Source organism: Eriocheir sinensis, chromosome 21 (assembly GCF_024679095.1).
Source record: "Eriocheir sinensis breed Jianghai 21 chromosome 21, ASM2467909v1, whole genome shotgun sequence".
Taxonomy (NCBI): Eukaryota; Metazoa; Arthropoda; class Malacostraca; order Decapoda; family Varunidae; genus Eriocheir; species Eriocheir sinensis.
In genome coordinates this window covers 7,944,983-7,972,832 of record NC_066529.1, presented here as the reverse complement: position 1 = coordinate 7,972,832, position 27,850 = coordinate 7,944,983, and the positions used below count along the sequence as shown (strand labels likewise).

The following is a 27,850-nucleotide window of genomic DNA, read 5'->3' as shown; positions in this document are numbered from 1 at the left end:
GTGCCCCCTCCTTGCCCTTTCCGTGCCCCCTTCCTCCACTTCTCCCCCTGTCTACCTTCACTAAGTCCCTCCCCTACATTCCCTTCTCCCCCCTTCCCCTCTTCTGCCCCTGCCTAAAATCGCTAATTTCCTTCCCCTGCAGTGCCTCCTCCCTTCTTCTGCCTCTGTCGGAGTTCTCTCCCCTCCCCCACCTCTTCTACCTCTGCCCTCTTTTCGAACCTCGCCTTCCTCCCTCCTCTGCCTTCTTTCCCTCCCCTGCTCCCCCCCTCCCCCCTGTCCGTGCCTCGTTACAAAGCCTCTTACCCTCTACACCACGATTAGTATGCAAACACACGCACGGGAGGCAGGGGGGGACAGGGGGGCAGAGGGGGGCAGGGGGAACGGTATTACGCGGCATGAGAAAATAAAATAAATGAGGACAGAAGGGATGGAAGAAGATAGAGGAGGTACTACACAGAAAGAGAGAAGAAAGAAATGGATGGAAGAAAGAGAAGAGAAAGGAGGATGAGAGAAAAAATGGAGGGAGGAAAAGAAAAAAGTATTATAAGAAAAGAAGCTACTAGTTTTTTTTTTATTGAGAAAATGGAAAGAAGAGAAATGGGAAGTATATAAGGAAATAAAGGAGGATGAAATGTAGAGAAGAAGAAGCGAAAGAAGAAGAGGGATGGAGAATGGGAAGAGGAGAGAGGAGCAAGAAGGGAGAGCGAAAGAAAGAGTAAAGGAAGGGAAGAAAAAAATAGAGAGAGAGAGAGAGAGAGAGAGAGAGAGAGAGAGAGAGAGAGAGAGAGAGAGAGAGGGAGGGGGGCTGCTAAAGGAGGGTGATAAGTAGCAGGCAGTATTCGTAACACCACGCCCCCCCCCCTCCATTCACCCCCCTCACCCCCCACAACACATGTCACCTCAATCTCTCCTCCCACCTCTCCCCCTCCATCACGTCCAGTCACACTCCTTCCTAAATCCCTCCCTCACGTCCCGCCCCGCTCCACCCCATCATCCGTAATACAACCACGAGGGAGTGTGAGGGAATGGAAGGAGTCGTGGATGGTTGATGGGAGAATGGGGTGACAAGGTGTAGGAAGGGGTGATGGAAGGGGTGCAGGGGTGATAGGAGATGGGGAGAAGAGAGGAAGGAAAGATGGAGGCGGGAGAGGAAGGAGAGGTGGAGAGGAGTGATGAGAGGGGAGAATGGGGAGGAATGAAGGTGGAAGAGCGGTATAATACAAGAAACGGGGGAGTTAACGTTTGGGGAGAGAATAAAAAGGAAGGAAAGGAGAGGAGAGGGGAAGGGAAGGAGAGGAGAGGGGAAGGGAAGGAGAGGAGAGAGAAGAGGAGGAAAAAGGGGGCTGCTCTAGAACACGCACATACACACACACACAAAAAAAAAATTCAATCATATGGAAGGGAGAGAGGGAAAGGAGAGCAGAGGAGAGGAAGGGAGAGGAAGAAACGGGAGTACATCACGCCTAAGATGGAAGAGGAGCAAAAAAAAAAAAAAAAAAAAAAAAAGAGGAGAGGAGAGGAGGAGGAGGAAGGAAGGAGCTCAAATACGAGACGATTGCTGAACTTTTAAATAACGTGACAGTTTTATGTTTTAGTACACCTTAGCAACAGTTTCTGGGGTGGAAGTGGTGGAGGGGTGGATAGGGAGTGCGGAGGGAAAGGGGAAATGGGGAGGGAGAGAAATGGGAGGGGTATAGGGGTTAAGTATGGGGTGAAATAAGAAAGGGCAGAGTAGCTACATATGGGGTGGAATGGGGTGGAGGGGGATAGGAATGGGTGAGTGGAGGTGAGGCGTTATGGGGTGGAATTGGATGGTTGGGGAGACTAGGGCAGGGCGTGGGTGGAGGGTGGAGGGGGGAGGGGGAGGGGGTCAGTGTACCGTAACCCCTCGCGAGGTTCTATAAGTATGCCGTGAAGAAAGAAAGAAAACATAATAATGGGCGGATCTTGTACCGGTTCACGACCACTTTGTTGTGTGATACGATGTTCCGGGGAGGAGGAGGAGGAGGAGGGGGAGGAGGAGGAGGGGGGGGGAGGAGGAGGAGGAGGGGGAGGAGGAGGAGGAGGGGTAGGAGGTGAAAAAGAGAAAGAAGAGCAATAGAAAATAAGCAAAAGAGGAAGAAAAATGAGAAAAAGACGATAAAGAAGAGGAGGAGGAGGAAGAATGGGAAAAAGAGGGTGATGAAAGGAGGAGGAGGAGGAGGAGGAGAAAAAGAGAAAGAAGAGCAATAAAAAAATAATAAAAAAAATTAGCAAAAGAGGAAGAAAAATTAAAAAAAAAAGACGAGAAAGAAGAGGAGGAGGATGCAGAATGGGAGAAAGAGGGTGATGGAAAAATAAGAGGAAGAAAACAAAAGGAAATTAAAATCTGAAAAGAGACAGAATGGAAAAGAGGAGGAGGAGGAGGAGGAGGAGGAGGAGGAGGAGGAGGAGGAGGAGGAAAAGAACAAATGGCAGGCAAGTGTTCAGGTATTTCAGTGTTGAACGAGGAGGAGGAGGCGGTATTTTAAAGGGAGGGAAGGAGGGAAGAAGGGAAGAGGGGAAGGAGGAAGAGGAGAAGGAGGAGGAGGAGGAGGAGGAGGAGAAGGACAGGATCACACGCAACAGGCAACAAGTGATAAGTGAAGGAATAAGGAAAGGAAGGGAAGGTGAAGGGGGTGAAGGGGTGAAGGGGTGAGGGAGGGGTGTGAGGGATTGACGGGTATGGGCGAGGAGAACGTGACGCGGGGTGTTTGAGGGGGTGTTAGGTCAGTTAAGGGCGACGTGTGGGTGTCAAGGGTGAGGGATTAGTGTGCAGGGTGTAAGCAGGGTGAGAAGCTGACAGGGAGAGCGACACGAGAAAATAAGAAAAAAAAGCGAGAGGAAGAAAATGAAAGAAAAAGAAGAAAGAAAAAAATGGGAGGAGAATGACGAAGAAGGGGAAAAGGAGGATGAACATAGGAGAAAGAGAAAGAATAAAGCAGAAAAAAATGAAAATAGGAAAAGGCGAAAAAAAAAAAAAAAGAAAGAGGAGAAAGAGGAGAAAGAGGAGAAGGAGGAGGAGGAGGCGGATCAAAAGAAAGGCTGTGGATGGCGTGACGGTGAAGGGCATATCAGGTAAAGGAAGGGGTGTATCTAGAAGTGAGGGAAGGGGTAATGGGAGGGGGTGTTAAGGTAAGGGTGAGTGAGAAAGGTGTGAGGAAAAGGAAATGGAGTTTTAGAAGTAATTAATGGGGTGTAAGACAAGGTAGAGGTGACGGAAGGGGTGATGGGAGGGGTGAGGCAGGTGTGAGGATGATGAAGTGGAATTGGAGGGGTGATTAAAGAGGGGTAAGGTTCATAGAAAAGAATGGGGTGATAAAGTACAGAGGTAATAAGGGGTGCAAAGGTGTAGGGGTGATAGAAGGGGTGACAAGGTGTAGGGGTGATGGGTGGATGTAGGGGTGATAAAAGAGGTGTAGGAATGATAAGAGTAGTGTATTGGGTGCTGAGATGATGGGAAGAAGGGGTGACAATGAGTAGGAAGGGGTGATGGGATGGGAGGGGTATATAAGTGACGGGAGGGTGGGGTGACAAACTGTAGGGGTGTATGTACGATAAGAGAGGTGTAGGGATGTAGGGGTGAGAGGAAATGGTTGAAGGGGTGACTAGAGAGGTGTAGGACTGATGGGGTGATGGGAGAGGTGTAGGGATGTAGGGGTGGGAGGAAATGGGTGAAGGGGTGACGAGAGGGGTGTGGGGGTGATGGGGTGATGGGAGGGGTGCGTGTGGCAGGGGTGAGGCAGGTTAAGGTTCCTATATCGGCCCGAGAGCTGATTCTACATCCTTAACATGAACGCTAACACTGGGAACACGACAACGCCCCTCCCCCACCTTGTCGCCGTCCCCCCCTCTCTCCCTCTCCCCCACTCCACCACCAACAACAGCAACATGACTAAGTACACTATTCCACACTCCACCTCTACTCCACTCTATTCCACTAACACCACCACCACCAACAACAACAACAACATGGGTAAGTACACTATTCCACACTCCACCTCTACTCCACTCTATTCCACTAACACCACCACCACCACCAACAACAACAACATGGCTAAGTACACTATTCCACACTCCACCTCTACTCCACTCTATTCCACCACCACCTCCACTGCCACTCCGAACATATAGTACTCCATATCTCCACTCCAACACCACTACTTTATAAAATCCCTTAAGTCCCTCCACTACTACATCCACCACTACTGTAATACCGCCAGGACTTATCACCACCAATGGACCCCTCCACCTCACCACCACCACCACCACCACTGCCACTACTCATGTTCTATGGCCAAAGCACTCCATTTTTACTCCATCACCCCTCCACAAACTTCCCTACCACTACTCCAAACTACTCTTCCACCACCACTACAATACAAACTCCACTGCCTCCCCTCCACTACAACCACTACTAAAGCCACCAATACGACATCACCACTACTTCACCGGCAAATCAACCACACTTTTGTACGACTTCACCCCACCATCACCCTCTTCCTCTCCCTCTCACCCCTTCTCTTGAAACACACACCGTCCGTCCTCTCTAACCCACCTTTACCTCCACATCTCTCCCACCCCCTCTCCACCCACTCCTCTCCTCCTCTCCCCCCTTTCTCTTCCCTTCCTCTCAACAAAGAATAACAATGTCCTCGAGGAAATAAAATCCAGAAACACGAGAGAGAGAGAGAGAGAGAGAGAGAGAGAGAGAGAGAGAGAGAGAGAGAGAGAGAGAGAGAGAGAGAGAGAGAGAGAGAGAGAGAGAGAGAGAGAGAGAGAGAGAGAGAGAGAGAGAGAGAGAGAGAGAGAGAGAGAGTAAAGGTTATTCCCATGTGAAAATTTATTTATTTTTCGCTTCTTTTATGTTCCTTTTATTTTTATTTTTACTCGTGGGAAAACCGGAAGCGTTTGGACCCACGTGAGAGAGAGAGAGAGAGAGAGAGAGAGAGAGAGAGAGAGAGAGAGAGAGAGAGAGAGAGAGAGAGAGAGAGAGAGAGAGAGAGAGAGAGAGAGAGAATGGAAAAGAAGGATGCTGCACATATGAAACTTCCTGCTAGAGAGGTAGGTAAACACACGCACACACACACACACACACACAGGGGGGGGAGTTACCATGGATGTATTGTGTGTGTGTGGGGGGAGGTGGCACACAGAAGACAGGTGAGATAATTAATGGAAGGGGGGGAATAGGGAGGCAGGTGGGGGAGGGGAGAAGGTAAGGGAGGAGGGGTAAAACTCAACAGATATATGATGGATGAGAGGTGTGTGTGTGTGTGTGTGTGTGTGTGTGTGTTCTCTTTCACCCTCTCCTCAAACACAGAAAACAGAGAAACATCTTTGTGTGAGAGATGGACGTGCGTGTGTGCGTGTGTGCATAGGTGTAGGGTTCAAACACACACACACACACACACACACACACACACACACACACACACACACACACACACACACACACACACACACACACAAACCGTTAAACTCTTTAAGTACAGACAATCCTTATGATGTGTGGGCGTCTGTGCCAGGAGGAGGAGGAGGAGGAGGAGGAGGAGGAGGAGGAGGAGGAGGAGGAGGAACGGTTATAGGTTAGGCAGTAAAAGATGAGGATGGAGGGAGGAGGGGGAGAGGAATTGCGTGGGAGGGAAGAGGTAGAAGAAGAGAGGTAGAAGGTAGAAGAGGTAGAAGAGAGGTAGTAGAAAGGTGAGGAAGAGGACGAGGAGGATGACGTGAGGGTAAAGGGGAAGAAGTGTTAGGAGGAGGAGGAGGAGAAGGAGGAGGAGCGGGAAGGGGAAGAGGGGAAGGAAAGGGTAAAGATGCAAATGAGAGAAGAGGGACCGAAAGAGAGCCAAAGAAAACAATGAAGAAGAAAATAAAGAAAAAAGAAAGCGAGAAAGAGGAAGTTATAAACAAACAAGTAAACAAACAGAGATAACTTAGTCTGATAAGGTGATAAGAGAGAGAGAGAGAGAGAGAGAGAGAGAGAGAGAGAGAGAGAGAGAGAGAGAGAGAGAGAGAGAGAGAGAGAGAGAGAATAACAGAATAACAGAGAGAGACAGACAGTGGAGAGAATGACGGTTGGCTTGAGAGGGGTAGAGGGGGGGGGGGGGCGCTCAGAGACGAGGCAAATAAGAGAGGGGGCAGAGAGGGGAAGGGATAATGAAGGGGTACCACACAGCACACAGGGGAGTCATTCGTGGGCGTGGGCGTGGGTGGGGAGGATGGGGAAAGGAGGGGAGGAAAAGGCAATAGGGAAGAACATTTAATTAATCCACTCCATCAGCGCCCAAGTCATTTACAGAGCACCTCACACCCCTACCTATAAAATGTAGTGGGGAGGGAGGGAATAGTGGGGAGGTGGGGGAGTACACGGGAGAGGATACTAGATGGGGAAGGAAGAGCTGAGAGAGTAGAGGAGGGGGAGAAGAGGGGAATAAATAGTGAAGGATGTGGGGGTTATAGTATGGGTATATAGAGGAAGGGATAGTGAGGGAGTGAGTGGGGAGGAGGGGAGAGTGAGGAGGTGGCGGTGGTGGTGGTAGGGTTTGGTGAGTGATGGGAGGGAGCATTTGTGGTGGTGGTAGTGGTCGTGGTGATAGGGTTTGGTGAGTGATGGGAGGGAGCAATGGTGGTGGTGTGGGGAGGAGATACGGGGATGTGAGGCCAAATGAGGGACGGGGAACTGTTGGGGAGGGAAGCGACCACCCACGCCTACACCCACACACCTAAGGCGATATCTGGCGTTTCTGAGCCCCGGCCCCTTCTTGAGACTGTTTTTCAGCCGTCATCTGGCGATCAAGAATTACCCAAGGCCGAGCAAGAATTTCCCCAAATCTAGCGAAATTCCTGCGTTTCTTGTTCTAGCGCGTCAGATTTTCGAGACTCCCCCAATTCTTGAACAGCGGGGTCAAGCTCAAGCCGCGGCGGAGCAGGATAGGCCACTTTCTTGCCGGCCGTACCTCCTTAACCCGTCCGCTGCGATTGACACGGATTTTGCCTTCAGTGGTAGCCTAGTAACATGTGCTCCGAGGTCTTTCTGTGCCTCTGCGGTGGGTAGTGGAGTGCTTCCCATGTGGTATTGGTATGCTGGATTTCCCCTCCCAAGATGCATGACCTCACATATTTCTTCACTATATTGGAGCAGGCACTTTTTGTTCCACTCCTGCAACTTAGTGATGTCTTCTTGTAGGAAATTCGCATCCAAGAGGTTAAGGTGTCATCTGGTGATATCTGGCGTTCTTGACCCCCGGCCCATTCTTGAGACTGTTTTTCATCTCCCACCCGTGATCCGCCAGAGTCCTCTTTCTTACTCATAATGATTAGATGAGTCAACGCTATTTCTCATTATGTCACTCATCAAGGACAACCCGCGTTAATTTAGTCACAATTACGAGATCTACAGTTCATTAAAAACATTTCCCTAGCTGCTTAGTAGTAGTAGTAGTAGTAGTAGTAGTAGTAGTAGTAGTAGCAGCAATAACTCGACTGATTTATGGATTGACTGACTGACTGAATGACTTTTGACTGATTGACTGAATGACTGAATGACTTTTGACTGATTGACTGAATGACTGAATGACTTTTGACTGATTGACTGAATGACTGAATGACTTTTGACTGATTGACTGAATGACTTTTGACTGATTGACTGACTGACTTACTGGCTGACTAACTGACTGATTGGCTGAGTATTTGACTGCTGATTTTGTTGATGTTATTTATGTCAGGAGAAGAGGAGGAGGAGGAGAGGGAAGGGAGGGAGGAGAGAAAGGGGAGGAGAGGGAGATAACCTTCTATACGCCTTCCCTGCTTCCTGCTTTTATACTCCTCCTCCTTCCTGCTAACACACACACACACACACACACACACACACACACACACACACACACACACACACACACCTGAGATACATGAGTCATAGTAACCTGAGAGACGGATGGTGTTCTCTCTCTCTCTCTCTCTCTCTCTCTCTCTCTCTCATCTGTCCCTTTTTCTCCCCTTTCTTCCTCCCTTTCCTCCATTCCACACTACTATTTGCCTCTTCCACCCATTCCTCTTCCCTTCTCCACCTCCCTTCCTCCCTTCCCCTCTTCCCCTTCTCCTCCTCCTCTTCCTCATTCCTCCCGCCTCCTTCAGCAAAACATATTTCAATAATTATTACGTTCTGCTCAGGTAATAAAATAGTGTATTCCTTTTCTTCCCTCCAGCCGTGTGTGTGTGTGTGTGTGTGTGTGTGTGTGTGTGTGTGTGTGTGTGCACCCCGACAATGGTCCTCCTCCATAACGCAGCGGGACGTGTCTCTTACAGGAGGAGGAGGAGGAGGTGGAGGAGGAGGAGGTGGAGGAGGTGGAGGAGGAGGAGGAGGGTTGGATATATTGGCCTACCTATTCCTCCTCCTCCTCCTCCTCCTCCTCTTCCTCCTCTTCCTCCTCCCCTCTAGCAGAATGGGAGGAGGAGGCATTAAGAAGGAGGAGAAGAGGATAAGAGGAGGGGAGGAGGGAAGAGGGGAGAGAAGGGTGAGTCAAGAGGAGGTTGGGGGAGAAGGGGGGGAGGGGGTAAGGCCGTATTGGTAATCACGTGAGAGAGAGAGAGAGAGAGAGAGAGAGAGAGAGAGAGAGAGAGAGAGAGAGAGAGAGAGAGAGAGAGAGAGAGAGAGAGAGAGAGAGAGAGAGAGAGAAAACGTGACTAGGATAAAAGGGAGAGAGATGAGTGAGGAGAGAAAGAGTTAATGGAGGAGTGTAGAAAGGAATCACGAGAAGGAAGAAGAAGAAGAAGAAGAAGAAGAAGAAGAAGAAGAGGAAGAAGAAGAAGAAGAAGAAGAGGAGGAGGAAGAGGAAGAAAAAGAAGAAGAAAAAGATGAAAAAGAAGAAGAAGACGAGGAAGAGATAAAAAGGAGGAGGAGGGGGGGTAGGGGGCTTTCTCCGTGTGGTGGTGGTGGTGATAATGGTGGTGATAGTGGTGGAGGTGAAGGTGGTGGTGGAGGTGGAGGTGGAGGAAGAGGATGTTTGAGTGGAGAGAAAAGGGGGGAGGAGGGGGGAGGAGAAAGTTAAACAGGGTGGTGATTTGAAAGCATGCCGTAGGGGGTGGAAGAAGGGAGGGGGTAGATAGTAAGGGGGGGGAGGAAAGGAGTGGGGAGAGGGGAGAAAGGGGAGAGATTTAACTGGTAATCTCTTCTTAGGGTAACCATATCATAATTTAGTCCTCCCCTCCCAATCCCCTTTTTCATCTCTTTCAAAGTTCGCCCTTCCCTTCCTTCCCCTTCTTTCCCCTTCCCATTTCTATTGCTTCCAGATCCTGCTTTATTTTCCCTAATCCTTTTTAAGCTACTCCTTTCTTGCCCTTCTTCCTAACTAACCTTTTCTTCCTCCCTTCCCTTCCCCTTTCTTCATCCTCTTTCTTCATCCCTTTCTTTCCCTTCTCTTCCCTTCCTGCGCCTAATTCCCCTCCTTCCGACTTTTCTTCCCTTTCTTTACCCTTTTCTCTCCTTTCCTATTTCTCCTTCCCACCTTCCTTTCTTCTTCTACCCCTCCTCCCCTTCCTCTCACTCCTGAAACTCCTTCCTTCAACTCCTACTTTCTTTCCTTCTTCCTCTCTTGTGATGTCTTCTTCCTCCTCCTCCTCCTCCTCGTTCTGCCACACTTCACATCGAGGCTTGACTCTGACGCGTCTCATTACCACGGTATTTATGGTCACTCAAGACGGGGGGAGGGGTGGGGGGGGGGGAGAGATGGGGGGAAGGAAGGGGGAGAGAGAGAGAGGCTGGCACGGTGACAGAATGAAAGACTGACAGCGTTCTCTCTCTCTCTCTCTCTCTCTCTGCCCCCTCAGAAACCAACCCACCCACCCTCCCTCCCTCCCTCCACCTCCTCCTCCCTCTCTCTTACTACCCCCTTTATTTCTCTCTCTTTACCTTTCTCTTTTCTCTCCCACTATTTCCTCCTTGTAATAATCTGTTCAGTTTTTACCATATGCTTCTCTCCTTTAATACCATGATCCTCCTCCTCCTCCTCCTCTTCTCCAACTTCTTCCTCTCCTCTTCTACGCCTCCCATTACCTCTCATTTTCTACCTTCTTCTACCCCACTGCCAGCCCTTACATACCCATGCACACCTTCCCCTGTCACATCTCTCCCTCTTTCTCTCTCTCTCTCTCTCTCCTGCTTAGTCACATCACCTCAGCCTGCCCTGCTCGTTGAAAATAAGAAGACGGTCTTACTAAGTGACATGAGGTGAGGTGACAGAAGGTAAGGTAAGATAAGGTAAGGTAAGGTAAGGTAAGGTAAGGTAAGGTAAGGTAAGGTAAGGTAAGGTAAGGCAAGGCAAGGCAAGGCAAGGCAAGGTAAGACAAGACAAGGCAAGGCAAGGTAAGGTAAGGTGAGGTGAGGTAAGGTAAGGTAAGGTAAGGTAAGGTAAAATAAGGCAACGTAAGGTAAGGTAAGGTAAGGTAAAGTAAGAAGGTAAGGTAAGGTTAAGTGAGATGAGTTAAAGCGACATAACAAGAGGTGACATAAGGTGAGATGAGGCGAGGAAGCTTCACCTCAACTCAATGATCTCAAGAGTTGGCTAAAATTACCTGTACAAACTGTTACCTGAATCACCTGCTTCCTGTGGTTGAGGGAATGGTGGAAGGAAGAAGGAAGGAGGAGGAGGAGGAGGAGGAGGAGGAGGAAGCAAATAAGACAAAAAAGAGAAAATGACGGGGAAAAAAGCAAAAAAAACTAAGAAAACGAGAGAGAGAGAGAGAGAGAGAGAGAGAGAGAGAGAGAGAGAGAGAGAGAGAGAGAGAGAGAGAGAGAGAGAGAATGACCTATGGCACACGCCCTACCAAGGTTATCATTGTCTTTAGTGTGTTGTGAAGGCGTGGGGGGTGGGGGGGGGGCGGAGGGGGAGAGGGAGAAGAGGGGGGGGAAATTTGTATAAGTAGGGGAGGAGGAGAGGTGGAAATAAGGGGAGTGGGGGGGGGTGATAAATGTTCTTATAGTGAGGGTGTTTGGAGGTATGGGGAGTGGGGAGGGGGAGTGGGGTAGTGATGGGGAGGGGAGGGAGGGGGGAATGAAAGGGGTGAGGAAAGGGGAGGAAGAAAGCAGCATAACCTCTTCTCCCCAACCCTTGACACTTACAAAGGAGGAGGAGGGGGGAAAGGGGGGAGGGAGGGGGGGTTAAGGAGACAGGTGAGGCAAAGGTGAGGGCCGCGTGTTCTTGTTTTTCTTTTTTTTATCTTCGTCCTGTTATTTATCCACCTGTGTGTGTGTGTGTGTGTGTGTGTGTGTGTGTGTGTGTGTGTGTGTGTGTGTGTGTGTGTGTGTGTGTGTGTGTGTGTGTGTGTGTGTTTTAGAGAGAGAGAGAGAGAGAGAGAGAGAGAGAGAGAGAGAGAGAGAGAGAGAGAGAGAGAGAGAGAGAGTTTCGGTACCGGAAGAAACGCGTTGAATACAATTGCGAGGTTGATGAATATATATGACGACCTATTCTCTCTCTCTCTCTCTCTCTCTCTCTCTCTCTCTCTGTACTACCTTCCCATTTTCCTCCATTCTCTCATTCCTTCCCCTTCTCCTGTATTATTCTCCTCCTTCCCTTTCCTTTATTTTATTCACGGCCCTTGCTTTCCCCCTTCTCTCTCTCTCTCTCTCTCTCTCTGAACCCCTACCTACCCATATATTATTCTACATACATAATAATTTACTTACAGTCCCATAGAGCTGCAACACAAAACAACACAATAAGAGAACAACACACAAACACCACGCAACACACACACGGAACAACGTAACGTGAGGCAAAAACATCGAACACATACTACACCAGCAACACAACAACAACGACAGCAGCAACACACCACCCAGCACAGCAAAACAAAGCATAGCGGAACACACGGCCATTCAGCACAGCACAACACAACAACAGGAGTGGAGGGAGTATATATAGAACACAGATATTAAAAAAGGATGTATGAGGGGTATATAACAACGACACAAACGGACAATGGGGTGATAATTATTAGTGTTATCATCATCATCATCATCAGCATTATTATTATTATTGTTGTTATTTGTAGTTCTGCGAGGTGAGATAAAAAACAATATAAGAAAAGAAATACGAGAAAAACACTGATATCCTTGTCACACACACACACACACACACACACACACACACACACACACACACACCTGCCAATATTATAAATGAGTTAATATTTATGTTTTCAAACGGACAAACACACAAAGCGGAACTAAATCACTTGTTGGCAAAGAAAAAAAAGGGATAAAAAGATAAACACACGTAAGTTGACGAACAAAGGAATAAAAATCAAAGGAAATAATGAATAAATGAATAAGCAAACAAAGAAAACGTAATACAGAACACATCAAAGGGCAACGGGTAACACACACACACACACACACACACACACACACACACACACACACACACACACACACACACAGACACACACACAGAACGGTATTAATTCATATTACAAAAAAAGACATAATAAAGATAATAAAATAATAAAAGTGGTTAAGCTCACAACACACACACACACACACACACACACACACACACACACACACACACACACACACACACACACCAGTACACAATCGTGAGTTATAACAACGATATGTATTTTTCTTCTTTTTAATCCACCTAAAAACAGAAAAAAAATAGAATTATTGTTCCATGCAGAATCATAAACTACACATAAAAGAGAGAGAGAGAGAGAGAGAGAGAGAGAGAGAGAGAGAGAGAGAGAGAGAGAGAGAGAGAGAGAGAGAGAGAGAGAGAGAGAGAGAGAGAGAGAGAGAGAGAGAGAGAGAGAGAGAGAGAGAGAGAGAGAGAGAGAGAGAGAGATACACAGGGGTCATGCAGTGAGCTAAAGGGCACCATACCAGCTTGTGGGTGCGGGGGCGGTTGGAGGAGCCCGGGATGACCTGGGGGGACCGGGGGAGAGAAGAGGAGGATGGTTAGTGAATGTCGGCATACCCACACCACTAACACCACCACTACTACCACTACTACCACTACCACCACTACTGTTATCCCCACCGCATACATAACCAGTATCAGAATCACACCCACTACCATCATCATCAGCCAATCACCACTAATAATGTTTTCTGACTCCTCCATTCTAGCTTGTATAAATGGTGGCAGCGGTGGGATTTTTTTTTTTTTTTGAGTAAGCAGTTCAAGGGCAAAAAAAAGTCCTCCGCTAATCACTTCTTCTATAAAGTAAAAATGAGTGATCAAAAGAGATGTCAAGGTTTAAAATGACTTCGAAAATAAGCTCCTCCCTCATCAGCATCCACCAATGACATGCAGCCTGTGTTAGGGAAAGGGCGTGGCTTGCATGTGTACTGGCCAATGATATGCACGGAATGGTAAAGTGGGAGGGGCTTATTCCCGGGGTTACTGTGAACGGGCATGTCACTATAATACCATCACCATTGTCACCATCCATCACCATCACCATCATCTCTGTTAGGTTTGTTACTGTCCATGCATTACCTCCATCAACACCCCTACCGTATACACCACCGCAGGCCAAACACAATCTTTCAAAGCGCGCGAACACACACACACACACACACACACACACACACACACACACACACACACACACACACACACACACACACACACAGTTGCCACCTCCGCCATCATTCTTCACCTGGTTGCCATAGTAACAGCACCATCCTTTCTTTTTTACCTTCACCTCCACCACCTACTTCCACCACCCACCCACCACCTCCACAGCTACCACCACTACCACCATCACCCCTTATCAATACTTTCCACTTCAGCAACACCTCTGTTTCTGCAATCACACCCACTCACACACACACCCTCCATACAAACACCACCACCGCCACCACCACCACCACGCACCATCAAACACATTCCATTCATCACCATTACGCATAACGAGCCTCATATGTTGTTTCCACATGACTCAACATCATGATCACCACCACCACCACCACCACAACCCTTCCCTTGACCACCACCACCAGCAATGCAGTCACAACCAACACACACACACACACACACACACACACACACACACACATTAATTAATTAGAGAGGAGATAACATACTCGCTAACTAGAGTATAAATATCTAAAGCCGTATTCTACGCCACTATAAAAAGGATAGAACACCATATATATTGTTATAATCCTACATAAGTAAATACACCTCAGGCAATATTATGTTAGTTTGACGGGATAAAAAAAATAGAAGAGAGAACAGACTTAATTTTGTTAGTAGATGCACAAGACAAAAAGATAGAAAGGAATTAGTTTGAACGTATATACACGCACGGAAATAATGAGTAAGGGAACAAAATGAAGAGATAGGAAAGAAAACAGAAGATCGCATGGAGAACGGAGGAAGGGAGGCAAAGAAGGGAATAGAGAAGGAAAAAAAGAAAGACCGAAGGAAAGTGAATAAGTACAAAAATATATAAGTGAATAAGTGATAATAAAAAAGAGAAAATAAAGTCATTGAAAGCAGAAGAACCGAACGAAGAACGAACGGAAGTGAGACAAAAATTGCACGACGAGAGAAAAACCGAAAGTGCTGACTGGCAAAAGCAAGATAAAAAAATAAAAAAAATAAAATAACGGATAAAACAGCAAAACGACGCCAATACAATAGAAAACGGATTAACGGCGCATCGAGGGGGCACTGCTGGAAAATGATTGGTGTGAGTAGGAGGGGGGTGGAAGGGGGGAGGGGGGGGGGGGCTAGTACAAGTTCAGTCCATCCATACACGATTTTGTCCCGTGGGGTGTATTAATAATAAAACCTGTGTGTGTGTGTGTGTGTGTGTGTGTGTGTGTGTACATTACCTACGAGTGTTGTTGTACTGGCTTGCCTGCGACGCATTCCCTTTAAACGAGAGAGAGAGAGAGAGAGAGAGAGAGAGAGAGAGAGAGAGAGAGAGAGAGAGAGAGAGAGAGAGAGAGAGAGAGAGAGAGAAATATATATATATATATATATATATATATATATATATAGAGAGAGAGAGAGAGAGAGAGAGAGAGAGAGAGAGAGAGAGAGAGAGAGAGAGAGAGAGAGAGAGAGAGAGAGAGAGAGAGAGAGAGAGAGAGAGAGAGAGAGAGAGAGAGAGAGAGAGAGAGAGAGAGAGAGAGAACAGAAGTAAAAAAAAAAAAAAAGATGAAAATGTGATGAAAAAAAGAACATGACCAGAAATAGGAATCAAAACAACAAAAATAGCAACAAGGATGAGGACAATGAGAGAGAGAGAGAGAGAGAGAGAGAGAGAGAGAGAGAGAGAGAGAGAGAGAGAGAGAGAGAGTAATCTCTACAATTGGCGGCATTACGGTGAGAGGATTGACAACGGCGAGTCGGAAGTGACGAGAGTGAAGGCGAGAGAAAGAGAGAGAGAGAGAGAGAGAGAGAGAGAGAGAGAGAGAGAGAGAGAGAGAGAGAGAGAGAGAGAGAGAGAGAGAGAGAGAGAGAGAGAGAGAGAGAGAGAGAGAAAGTGAGGCTGGTGGTGGTGTTGGTGAAGAATGTGTGTGAGTCTTGTTATTGCTAATGTGTTGATGGCGCGGTGCGGAGATGATGGTGATAATGGAGGTGACGATGATGCCAATTACCCGAAGGAGGAGGAGGAGGAGGAGGAGGAGTAAAAGAAAACTAGAAAAAGAAAAGCGACGTATATAAAAGTTGCTATTTATAGGCGGAAAAGATGTCTAGTGTTGTTGTTGTTGTTGTTGTTTGGGGTGTTTTGCTGGAGTGGGTGGCGGAGAAAAGGGAAAGGAAGAGAAGGGAAACGAAGGGGAGGAAAGGGAAAGGAAGAGAAAGGAATGGAAGGGAAGAGAAAGGAAGGGTAGGGAAGGCAAGGGAAGAGATGGGAAGGGAAGGCAAGGGAAGGGATGGGAAAGGAAGGGAAGGGAAGGGATGAGAAGGGAAGGCAAGGGAAGGCAAGGCAAGGGAAGGGAAGGGAAGGGAAGGGAAGGGAAGGGAAGGGAAGAGAAAGGCAGGGTAGGGAAGGCAAGGGAAGAGATACGAAGGGGAGGGAAGGGAAGGGTACGGAAGGGAAGGGTAGGGAATGCAAGGGAAGGGATGGGAAGGAAAGGGTAGGGAAGGCAAGGGAAGAGATAGGAAGGGGAGGGAAGGGAAGGGAAGGGAAGGGATGGGAAGGAAAGGGAAGAGAAGGCAAGGGAAGGGATGGGAAGGGAAAGGAAAGGAAGAAGGAAGGGATGGGTAGGGAAGGGACGGCAAAGGTAGGAAAAGGAAGGAAAAGGAAGGGAAAAAAGATGCAATATTTAAGATGTAATATAGAGGTAGAAAAAATAAGAGAAAGGAAACACGGCGAGGAACATAAAAAAATAAAAATAAAAAGGAGATCAAAGAAAGAGAAAGAAAATAATAATGATCCCTTTTGCTGCTCTTATTGTTCCTGTTGTTGTTGTTGGTGGTGGTGGTGGTGGTGGTGGAGGAAACGAAGAAGCAGAAAAAAAATGATGATGATGACGATGATGATTCCCTTTGCTGCTGTTATTGTCCCTGCCGATGGTGATTTTTTTTTTTTTTTTTTTTTACGTTGTTGCCTATTGCGCCGGTAGGCATCTTCCCGGTGGGGCCTGATGGTCGGCCCAAGGCTTCTTCCAGGTGGGGCCTGATGGTCGGCCCAGCCCGTTCTGGCGCAGGCGAGTGTTTATAGTGGCGCCATCTTGCATTGGCTCATGCTGCCCCCCGGAACTCGTACTTGATTCGCTTGGACGGCTTCCTCTAGAGTCCGGGTTGATGGGTGGTCTTCAGGACAGCATGTGGGTAGTTTTAAGCCACTCGGCGGTGACCGAAAAATCCGAGTGGTAGTGTGAGGATTCGAACCCGCGTCGTCCATCACGCGGCGAATGTGGGTCCAGTACGCTATCACTTCGGTTGATGGTGGTGGTGGTCATGGTGACAGTGCTGGCGGGAACGAGGAAGCGGAGGAAAAGAGGAAAGAGTGACATTCAACCTGATCCGTCCCTAAAGGCATAAAACGTGGCGAATCAATCCTCTCGCTCTCTCTGTTTCTCTCTCTGTCTCTCTCTCTCTCTATCTCTTGGTCACGCCGTCAGCAAGGACCGTAAAAGAGCGACAGGACACGAGTTTAATTAGTGAAATGATTCTCTGCGGCGGGAAGTGACGCGAGCCATCTCTCTCTCTCTCTCTCTCTCTCTCTCTCGACCCCCCGACCTTTGCGACGAACACTCCGTCAAGTTGAATCAAGTTCCACCGTGATCTTTGCCTTTCCCGCCTTTGGAAGAGTAGAAGGAAGTGATGATGGTGATGATGATGATGGTGATGATAATGATGATGATGATAGTGATGATGGTGATGATGATGATGATGGTGATGATGATGATGATAGTGATGATGGTGGTGATGATGATGATGATGATGAGGAGGAGGAGGAGGAGGAGGAGGAGGAATAGAAGAAATAAAGATGAAAATGCAATGAAAAAGGAATAAACAAAAAAAGATGAATGTGATGAAGGAGAAAAAATTGTGATGAAAAAAGAATAAAGAAAAAAAAGTTGAAAAAAGAATAGAAAAAAAGATAAAAATGTGATGAAAAAAGAACGAGAACAGAAATATAAATAAGAACAACAAAAATAGCAACGAGAGAGAGAGAGAGAGAGAGAGAGAGAGAGAGAGAGAGAGAGAGAGAGAGGACAAGAGTAGTAATCCTCTCTCTCTCTCTCTCTCTCTCTCTCTCTCTCTCTCTCTCCTCCATCTTGCGCAGGCATTTGTTCGAGATCACCTTCATTGTTCCTCGCAGGTAAAGGGGGGGTAGGGTGAGGCGGTGGGGGGGGGGGGGCGGCGGCTGAGGACAAGGCAAGGAAGGGACAGAGAGAGGATGGGAAGGTAGACAGTGAAGGGACTAAGTGAAGGGCATGGAAGGGTTAGAAAAGATGGGAAAATAGAGTTAGGGAGGATGGGAGATAAGGAAGGGGAAAGCAGGGCATGGAAGGGTTTTAAAAGATGGGAAAGTAGAGTCTGGAGGAAGGGAGACAGTGAAGGGACTAAGTGAAGGGCATGGGAGGTTAGAAGGGCTGGGAAAGAAGAGCCTGGAGGAAGGGAGATAAGGAAGGGGCTAAGTACAGGGCATGGAAGGGTTAGAAAAGATGGGAAAGGAGAGTTAAGGAAGATGGGGGACAAAGAAGGGGAAGGCAGTGTATGGAAGGGTTAGAATGGATGGGAAAGAAGAGTCAGGGAGGGAGAGACAGGAAGGATGGGAAGGTAGTCAGGGAAGAAGGGAGACAGGGAAGAGGTTGAGGATATGGCGTTGAAGGGACACAAAGATGGGAAGGTAAAATAAGGAGGAAAAGAGAAAGGGAAGGGGCATGGAAGGGGAGCAACAGAAGAAGAAAGAAAGAAAGGGAGACTAATGTGATGTCGTTGAAGTGAAGGAAGATAAAAGAAGAGAAGAGAACGAAGAAGAATGTGATGATGCAATGAAGGAAGATATAAGAAGAGAAGAGAACGAAGAAGAATGTGATGATGCAATGAAGGAAGATGAAAAGAAGAGGAGAACGAAAAAAAAATGTGATGATGGAATGAATAAAAAAGAAAAGAATAGAACGAAGAAAAATATGATGATGCAAGAAGATAAAAGAAAAAAAAGAGGACGAAAAAGACAGTGATGATGCAATGAAATGAGATGAAAATAAGAGAAGAGAACGAAGGAGAACGTGATATCGGTGCAATGAAGGAAGATAAAAGAGAAGAGAAGAGAACCGATGCAGGATGGAAGAGAAGGAGGAAGGAGGCGGATGGAGAAGTGTCATGGCGGCGGCGGCGGTCCAATGATGAGATTCGCTTTAACTCGCTCAGCTGGCGGCAAGAAGGAGAGTGACGAGGGGAAACAGCGACGTGTGCAGCCCATCAATGCGTGGCGGTAATGCCCTGCGCGGCCCATCACTCCCCCGCCGCAACGAGACACCCCCCCACGTACCCGCCATGCTGAGGACTCCCCCCCCCCTCCTCCCCTCCCCTGGACCCCACGACCCTGCCAGCAAGTCCTCACAGTCCACTTAAGTCCACCCTCAAATCCCTCCTCCTTCCTCCGATTCTATTATTATCTTCCAGTCCTTCCTTTTTATCTCCCCATTCTTCGTTCGTTTTTAGTTCTCTCCACTTCTCTCCTCCTCCTCCTCCTCCTCCTCCTCCTGTCCCTCTTCATCTTGCCTCCTTGCCTTCGTTTTCTTATCCTCCTCTCCTTCCTTTTATCTTCCAATTATCTCTCGTTCTCTCTACTTCTTTCCTATTCCTTTCTCTTCTTACTGTCCCTTCGTCTCACAGCCCTCAATTAGCCCCTCCGTCAGTCCTCTGTGCTCCTCTGCCCGTCCCAATCACCTCCCCCCTCCTCTTCCTCCTCCTCCTCCTCCCGCCACCCACGCCAACAATGGAGAATCAGCCGTCGCAGCATCTGGTGACGTAATGTTATCTCCCTCCCACTGGACAGGTGTGTGTGTGTGTGTGTGTGTGTGTGTGTTAAATTAAGAGAACGCTAATTTGATCACCGTCACTATCACTACCACCACCATCACCACCACTATAATGAGAGCAGAGTTTCCCCGCCCCCTTTTTACCACCTCCTGCCTCCCCTCCGCCCCTCCGCACCGCTCCCGCACGCAGCCTTGACCCTCGCCGCCTCTGCCCTCGTCTCCCCGTCACCTCATTATCTCCCGGCACTAAGAGACCCGAGAGTGTTATCAAGTGTCTGGGCGTTGAGCAAGACCAGTATTCTCAGACACTCGCCTCTCATAACAAATATTTTCTAACGTCACAAAAAAGATGAGTCGGGTTCTCTTGGGTGTTTTTTTTCACTTTCATGGTGCAGAACGCTTGTCAAACTATCACTAGGCTTAAAAAAATACCCAAGGAAATACTCACTATCTCTCCGAAAGCCTTATCAAATGTACGCTTGTCAAACTATCACTAGGTTTAAAAAAATACCCAAGGAAATACTCACAACCTCTCCGAAAGCCTTATCAAATGTACGCTTGTCAAACTATCACTAGGCTTAAAAAAATACCCAAGGAAATACTCACAACCTCTCCGAAAGCCTTATCAAATGTACGCTTGTCAAACTATCACTAGGCTTAAAAAAATACCCATGGAAATACTCACAACCCCTCCGAAAGCCTTATCAAATGTACGCTTGTCAAACTATCACTAGGCTAAAAAAAAAAAAGGAAATACTCACAACCTCTCCGAAAGCCTTATCAAATGTGTGTGTAAGGTCCGTACAATCAGATGCTTTCGATTCTCACAAATACTTCCTAATGCAACAAAGGAGATTAGTCGGGTTCTCATGAGTGTTTCTTTAACGTTCGAGATGTAAAAGACTCGCCAGACTATCACTAGGCTCATAAAACTACCCATGGAAATACTAACACAACATCCACGAAAGCCTTACCAATTGTGGGTTTGAGAGTAGGAGACTAAGATACTGAAACAAAGTCGACGGTTCACCGCTTTATAGATCATCGACATAAACCTTCAGCATTAGACAGGGCCAAAAAACGTATACCTATTAATATATCGCATAGTTCGTTATTTCCTAAGGCAAAGGTGTACTGCTTCCCAACGTCGCGCCGCTACAGAGGACCCGGCTACTCGGGCTGATCCGCTATCTCGGCCGGGCTGTTAGCGGGTCACAAACGCGGCCGGGGAGGCAGATCCGATCACTAAGCAGGTAGCCTCGTTAAAAGCAAACGGACTTTCTTTCTGTTACCTGCTCATCTATGTTTATGTTTACTACTGCTCCTCCTCCTCCTCCTCTTTCTCCTCTTCTTCACCGCAAGCAGTCCACAAAAACGTGTCCACCGCTGTGAGCCGCCGAAGAACACAACACTCGCCTCCTCGGAATATAATGTCGGCCACGCCTTCCTCGTTATGACGCGCGGCACACCCAGGGAGACGAGGCCCGAGGGAACACTGCCAGGAGGAGGAGGAGGAGGAGAAGGAGGAGGAGCCCACACACCGCCAAGCAGGTAATGGGTCACGCGTCGCCCCCGAACACCTGTAGCCGCTGTGTGGTCCGCGGGGGGCGTGACGCGGGCCTGGGGCGGCAGCGGATGTATATATAGGGTGGGGGCGGTAAGGGACGGGGAGCGGCAGGGTGAGGAGGAGAGGATGTAGAAAGATAAAAAGCAAGGCATGAGTCAGAGTGAGTAGGTGGAAAAAAGCTTGTAGGAAGGGTGGAAGAAAGGAAATGGGCGGGTGACAGTAGAGGGCGGGGCAGGGTGAGGAAGGGGAAGATACAGGGGAAGGATGTGGGAGGCAGAGGGCAGGGTGAGATGAGAAAAGGCAGAGTATGGGACTGAGAGGGAAGGGGGAACGAGGGGAAAGTAAGGGAACTGGGACGGAGGGAAAACAGGGCAAGGAAGCGGGGTTAATTAAGACGGAGGGGGACAGGTACAAGACAGGAGGAGGTTGAGACGGAAGGTATGGAAGGGGGCAAGGTAGGAGGGGGGGGAGGGGGGGGGGGCTGAGACCGAGGGGAGAGACTGCACCTGTTGAATTCGTGAGTCGTGGCCGCCGCGGGGTGACTCATATCATTAACGACTCATGAACGAACTACTAACTCACGGAGACTTAACTGTGTGGCATTGGGGGGGGGGGGGGGTCAGGAGGGGAGGTGTCTGAGAAAGAGGTGAGAGCTCCCGCAGTACACCCATGCAGGAAGGGCCGCGGGGGTTACAGAAGGCGAGGGGAAGCTGAGGAGGCTGAGGGCACGAAGAAGTATTATAGATGTGGACTGAGAGAGAGAGAGACTAAAGGATTGGAAGAGGATGAAAATAAGGAGAAAAAGGCGTTACATTGGAGGCCGTGAGGAAGGATGGAAAAAAAATGACACTAGAAGGATCTGAGGAGGCTGAGGGCACGAAGAAGTCCTATAAGAAATGCAGGACTGAGAGAGAGAGAGACTAAAGGATTGGAAGAGGATGAAAATAAGGAGAAAAAGGCGTTACATTGGAGGTCGTGAGAAAGGATGGAAAAAAAATGACACTAGAAGGATCTGAGGAGGCTGAGGGCACGAAGAAGTCCTATAAGAAATGCAGGACTGAGAGAGAGAGAGAGAGACTAAAGGATTGGAAGAGGATGAAAATAAGGAGAAAAAGGCGTTACATAGGAGGTCGTGAGGAAGGATGGAAAAAAAATGACACTAGAAGGATCTGAGGAGGCTGAGGGCACGAAGAAAGTCCTATAGATGCGGAGGACTGAAAGAGATTAAAGATTGGAAGAGGAGAATGCTGATGATAAAAGGGTGTTACATAGAAGCTTGAGAGGAAGAAGGGAAAAAAATGGACACTAGAAGGATCTGAGGAGGCTGAGGGCACGAAAAAGTCTTAGAAGTGAAAGACTGCGAGCACTGAAAGACTGAAGGAGGAGGAGGAGGAGGAGGTGTTACATACAAGACTCAGGGGAAGGAGGGAAAAGAGGTCACACGAGGAGGCGCTGAGGAGGTAAAGGGGAACGCCAGGAAAGGGTTGAGAGCGTTAATAAGGATCCACACTTTGAAGAACCGCGCGTGAGAGGACTGTAAGGATGGAGAGCTGAGTTAAGGTGAGAGGAGCTACACGTCTGAGGGGTTGAGAGAGGGGAGGAGAGGGGAAGAAAGAGGAAGAGAAGGAAAAGAGGCAGTGGGGGGAGGAGAGGAAGAAAGGAGTAGAGAGGGGAAGAGGGAAAAAGAAGGTAAAAATGGCGGTAGAGGGGAAAAAGAGGAGATGAGAGGGATAAAGAGAGGAAGGGAGAAGAAGAGAGGGGAAGAGAAAAAGAAGGGAAGAGAAGGGTGTGATTGGGAAAGAGAGGGAAAGAGAGGGTAAGAGAGGAAGAGAGGGGTAGAGAAGAATAGAAAAGAAGAAAGAGCCAGAGAGAGAGAGAGAGAGAGAGAGAGAGAGAGAGAGAGAGAGAGAGAGAGAGAGAGAGAGAGAGAGAGAGAGAGAGAGAGAGAGAGAGAGAGAGAGAGAGAGAGAGAGAGAGAGAGAGAGAGAGAGAGAGAGAGAGAGAGAGAGAGAGAGAGAGAGAGAGAGAGAGAGAGAGAGAGAGAGAGAGAGAGAGAGAGAGAGAGAGAGAGAGAGAGAGAGAGAGAGAGAGAGAGAGAGAGAGAGAGAGAGAGAGGGGAAGCGAAAGAAAAGGAAGAAAAGGGGTAGGGAGGGAAATAAAGGAGAAAAGAGAAGTAGAGAGGGGAAGAAAAAGGAGACAAGAGAATGGAATAGAGGGGAAAAGAGGGGAAGAATGAGGAAAAGAAGGGAAGAATGAGGAAAAGAGGGGAAGAATGAGGAAAAGAGGGGAAGAATGAGGAAAAGAGGGGAAGAATGGGGAAAAGAGGAAAAGAGAGGAAAACGAAAGGCCTAGGAGACAATCAAAATACCTAACTTACCCTTAACATTCTCGACGTGACTTGAGAAAACGAAGGTAAATGAGCAAAACAAAGAATCCAGTTTTAAAGAAGAAAAGACACCAGGAATGCTACAGGCTGACACACGAGACACATTCCTTCCTCCTTCCTCCCCTTAAATTATCTCCATCCACCGTTCTCCCTACCCACAAAAAAAAGTAAAATAATGTACTAATGGACCTAGTAATGAAGACACAAGGCTGAGAGGGAGAGAGGGGAAGAGAGGGGAAGATAGGGAACGAGGTGCTTAAAATATAAACTGAAGGAGACCACTAGAGGATGAACATAGAAGGGGAAGGAAGGAGAAGCCGCTACAGGAAAGAGGTTTTAATGGGGTTTAGGAAGGAAAGAAAAGGAATAGGAGGAGATGAATTTAGGGGGTAAGGGAGGAATCTTGGGTTGTTTTAGAAGTGTTTAGACTCCGTGTGGAAAAAAAAGGTGGATAATTACAGGTAAGCGAGTGACGTTATAGGAAAGATGAAAGATAAATTTGAAAGAGGTAATAATATAGAGGATTATAAAGAGCAACAATGGGAAGGGCATGACTAGGAAAAACGAAGCATAAGGAAAACAATAGAGAAGAAACAACAATAAGAAGTAAACAAAGAAAATCAAAGGAAAGGAAGTGAATTTAAGAAAGGAAACAAAGGGAAGAAAATACAATAGATGCAGGAAAAGAATATGAATAAGAAAAACAAACAGAAGTGAAAAGGAAATAAAAAATAAGGAAGAGAAAATAAGGAAGATAAGGAGAATTAAATGTTTGCGGAAATGAGGGAAAGACAAATATATACTGATGAAAATATAAAAAAGAAAGAGGAGAGAGAAGATATAAAAAAAAGGAGGAGGAAAAGGCCACAGGGTAATTTAGGAGACAGAAAGAAAAATGAACAAAGAGGAAAAAGAAAAGAAAAGGAGGAAAAAAAGAGGAAAAAGAGGATACATAAATCAGAAGACAAAATACCAGGAAGCAAAAAAAAAATATCATGATTACCAAGTTGTAAAAATAAAGAAAAAGTGAATAAAAAATATTGAAAACAAAGGGACGAAAACACACACACACACACACACACACACACACACACACACACACACACACACACACACACGAACACCCACCCCCACCCCACATACAACAAGGGCATAACGGAGATAAAAAGTGAGAGAGAGGGAGAGAGAGAGAGATTGAGAGCAGCAAACGGCAAGGCTGCAAGAGAGCTTCAGGGAGGGTCGAGAGAGGGAGGGAGGGAAGAAGGAAGGTCAGCCCCGCGCAAATAAAAAAAATGAAAAAAAATGAGTAAAGTTTCTCGTGAGTGACTTCGCGGCGGCAACCCCAACATGGAAAGCAAGAACAGAATAAAAAATAAAAAAGAATAACCTGCTGCATGACAGTGACTATACTTTGCCGAGGAAAAGAGAACGTACGAGGCAACTAAGACGGGATTGCGAAAGGAAATTGTGGAGAAAGAAGGACAGACAGGAAGGATGAGGAAGACTGAGAAACGGAGAGAAGAAGAAAAGGAAGGGTATACTGAGGAGGGTGGAGATAGAGGGAAGGAAAGGAGGAAGAGGAAGAAAGGAGAGAAGCAAAGCAGAGAGGAAAGAAGGGTGGAGATAGAAGGAAGGGAAGGAGGAAGAGGAAGAAAGGAGAGAAGAAAAGGAGAGAGGAAAGAAGGGTGGAGATAGAGGGAAGGAAAGGAGGAAGAGGAAGAAAGGAGAGAAGAAAAGGAGAGAGGAAAGAAGGGTGGAGATAGAGGGAAGGAAAGGAGGAAGAGGAAGAAAGGAGAGAAGAAAAGGAGAGAGGAAAGAAAGGTGGAGATAGAGGGAAGGAAAGTAGGAAGAGGAAGAAAGGAGAGAAGAAAAGGAGAGAGGAAGGTAGGGTGGAGATAGAGGGAAGGAAAGGAGGAAGAGGAAGAAAGGAGAGAAGAAAAGGAGAGAGAAAGGAAAGATACAAAAAGGAAATAGATGGTGGAAAAATCAACTACTGGGGAGGATTGGAAGATAGGAATAAGGAACACAGAAAGAGAAAGGAGGGAGAAATGAAGGGAGAAAGAAGGGAGGGAATGAAGAAAAGAAAGAAAATTGAGGCTGTTGGAAAGGAGGGATAAGTATGATAACGAGAGGAAGACGCAGGGAGAGAAGGGAGAGAGGGAGGAAAAGGAATAAAAATGGAAGTGAAGGAGAGGAAAAAAGAGGAAATTGGAGAATGGGAAGGAAGGAGAGGTAAGAAAAAGTGAGAAAGAAAAGGAAGAAGGGGAATAAAAAAAGAAGGAGGAAAGAGAGGAGGGGGAGGAGGAGGAGGAAGAGAGGAGGAAAATAATGAAAGAGGAAACAGAGGGAAAAGGGAAAGGGGGGAAGGTGAGGAAAACAGTGAGAGAAAACGGGAAATAAGAATAAAATGTGTGAGAGAGAGAGAGAGAGAGAGAGAGAGAGAGAGAGAGAGAGAGAGAGAGAGAGAGAGAGAGAGAGAGAGAGAGAGAGAGAGAGAGAGAGAGAGAGAGAGAGAGAGAGAGAGAGAGAGAGAGAGAGAGAGAGAGAGAGAGAGAGAGAGAGAGAGAGAGTGTATTATAGTGAAGGACGAAAAGGAGACACAGGGAGGAAAAGGGAGGAAAGGAGGGAAGGAAGAAAGGAAGGACGGAAAAAAGGGAGAAAAAAACAAAAAAAGGGAGAAAAGCAAAACAAAAAAGGGAGAAAAAAACAGAAAGGAGAAAAAAAACAGAAAAATACAGAAAAAGAAAAAACAGAAAAAAGGAGAAAAAGGGAGAAAAAACAAAAAAAAAGGGAGAAAAAAACAGAGTCGAGAGTGTTTTCGTCTGCTCCACAAACCACTTTTAGGAAGCCATAATGAGAAAAGGAACACACACACACACACACACACACACACACACACACACACACACACACACACACATACACACACACACACACCTGCACACACGCACGCACAGTTACCTTTCCTTATTAAAAAGAGGCCCGAGGGAAACGCTTCATACAAATCCCAGGTGAGGCAGGTGTGAGGAGGAGGAGGAGGAGGAGGAGGAAGAGGAAGAGGAAGAGGAGGCGGAGGAGGAGGAGAGGAAATAATGTAAAGAGAAAGGTGTGAATGCAATCTGGAAATTATGGATAGATAGATAGATAGATAAATAGACAGATAGATAGATAGACAAACAGACAAACAAAGCGAGAGAGAAAGGATTAAAACAGAAAGAAATAAAAAAGGAAATTTGAATAAAGTGGAAGAGGAGGAGGAGGCGGCGAAGCTCGAGGATACAAAACAAAAATTGAGAGAGTGAGAAAGAGAGAGAGAGATAAAGAAAAAGCTGCAACAGAAGTGAGAAAATGATGAAGCGAGCGAGGGAGGGAGAGAGAGGAAGCAGAAGGGTGGAAAGTGTGGGAGAAAGAAAGAAAGGAAGAAAGGAATGAAGGGAAGGAAGAAAGAAAAGGAATAAAGATGAAGAGAAGGAAGAAGGGAATGAAGAGAAAAATAAATGAAAAAAGGAAAGTCTGGGAAAAAGAAAGAAAGGAAGGAAGAAAGGAATGAAGGGGAGGAAGAGAGAAAAGGAGTAAAGATGTGGCAAAGGAAAAAGGGAATGAAGAGAAAAATAAAAAGAGGGAAAGTGTGGGTAAAGAAAGAAAGGAAGAAAGAAAGAAAGGAATGAAGGAAGAAAGGAATGAAGGGAAGGAGGAGAGAAAAGGAGTAAAGATGAAGCGATGGAAATAGTGAATGAAGAGTAAAATAAATAAAAGAGGAAAATGTGGGAAAATAAAGAAAGGAATGATGGAAGGAAAGAATGAAAGGGAAAGAAGAAAGGGAGGAAATAAAGGAGGAACGGAAAGAGGGAATGAAAAGAATAAAAAAAAGTAAGGCGTTGAGAAAAGTGATGAAAGATAAGGAAAAAAATAAAAGAAAGAGGAAACAGGGGAAAGGGGTGGAAAGTGAAGGAAAAAGAAAGGAAGAAAAGAAGGAATGAAGGTAGGAAAGGAATGAAGGAGAGGAAGAGAGAAAAGGAATAAAGATGAAGCAAAGGAAAGAGGGAATGAGAAGTAAAATATAAAAAAGGAAGGAAGTAAGGAAGAAAGGAAGGAAAGAACCACAAAAGGGAAGAGGAGGAGAAAGGGAGAATGTAGAAATAGAAGGGAATGGAAGAAGATAGAAAAAGGAATAAAGGAGCGATGGAGAGATGGAATAAAAAGTAAAATAAAATAAAGAGAAAAATGTTAAGGAGAAAGAGATGAAAAGTAAGGAGGAAAATAAAGGAAAAAGAGAACCACAGAACGGAAGAGGTGGAGAAAGAGAATGTAAGAAAAGGAATGAAAAAGTAGATAGAAGGAAAAAAGAAGAAAGCGAGGGAGAAAGGAAGAAAAGAGATGAAAAGTGTGGGAGACAGGAAGAAAGGGAGGAAAC

At 46.9% G+C, this 27,850-nt stretch overlaps 1 protein-coding gene across 2 annotated transcripts in view; it reads right to left on the bottom strand.

The window, feature by feature from the left end:
* Positions 1 to 27,850, bottom strand: part of LOC127001597 (uncharacterized) — a 186,591-nt gene that overhangs the window by 20,126 nt on the left and 138,615 nt on the right. The window contains exon 4 of one of the 2 annotated variants that reach the window (XM_050866390.1): positions 12,902 to 12,943. The exons of the other annotated variant lie outside the window; for it this stretch is intronic. Coding sequence (XP_050722347.1) covers positions 12,902 to 12,943 — 42 coding nt within the window. The remainder of the gene's footprint in view (positions 1 to 12,901; positions 12,944 to 27,850) is intronic. 2 annotated transcript variants of the gene reach the window in all.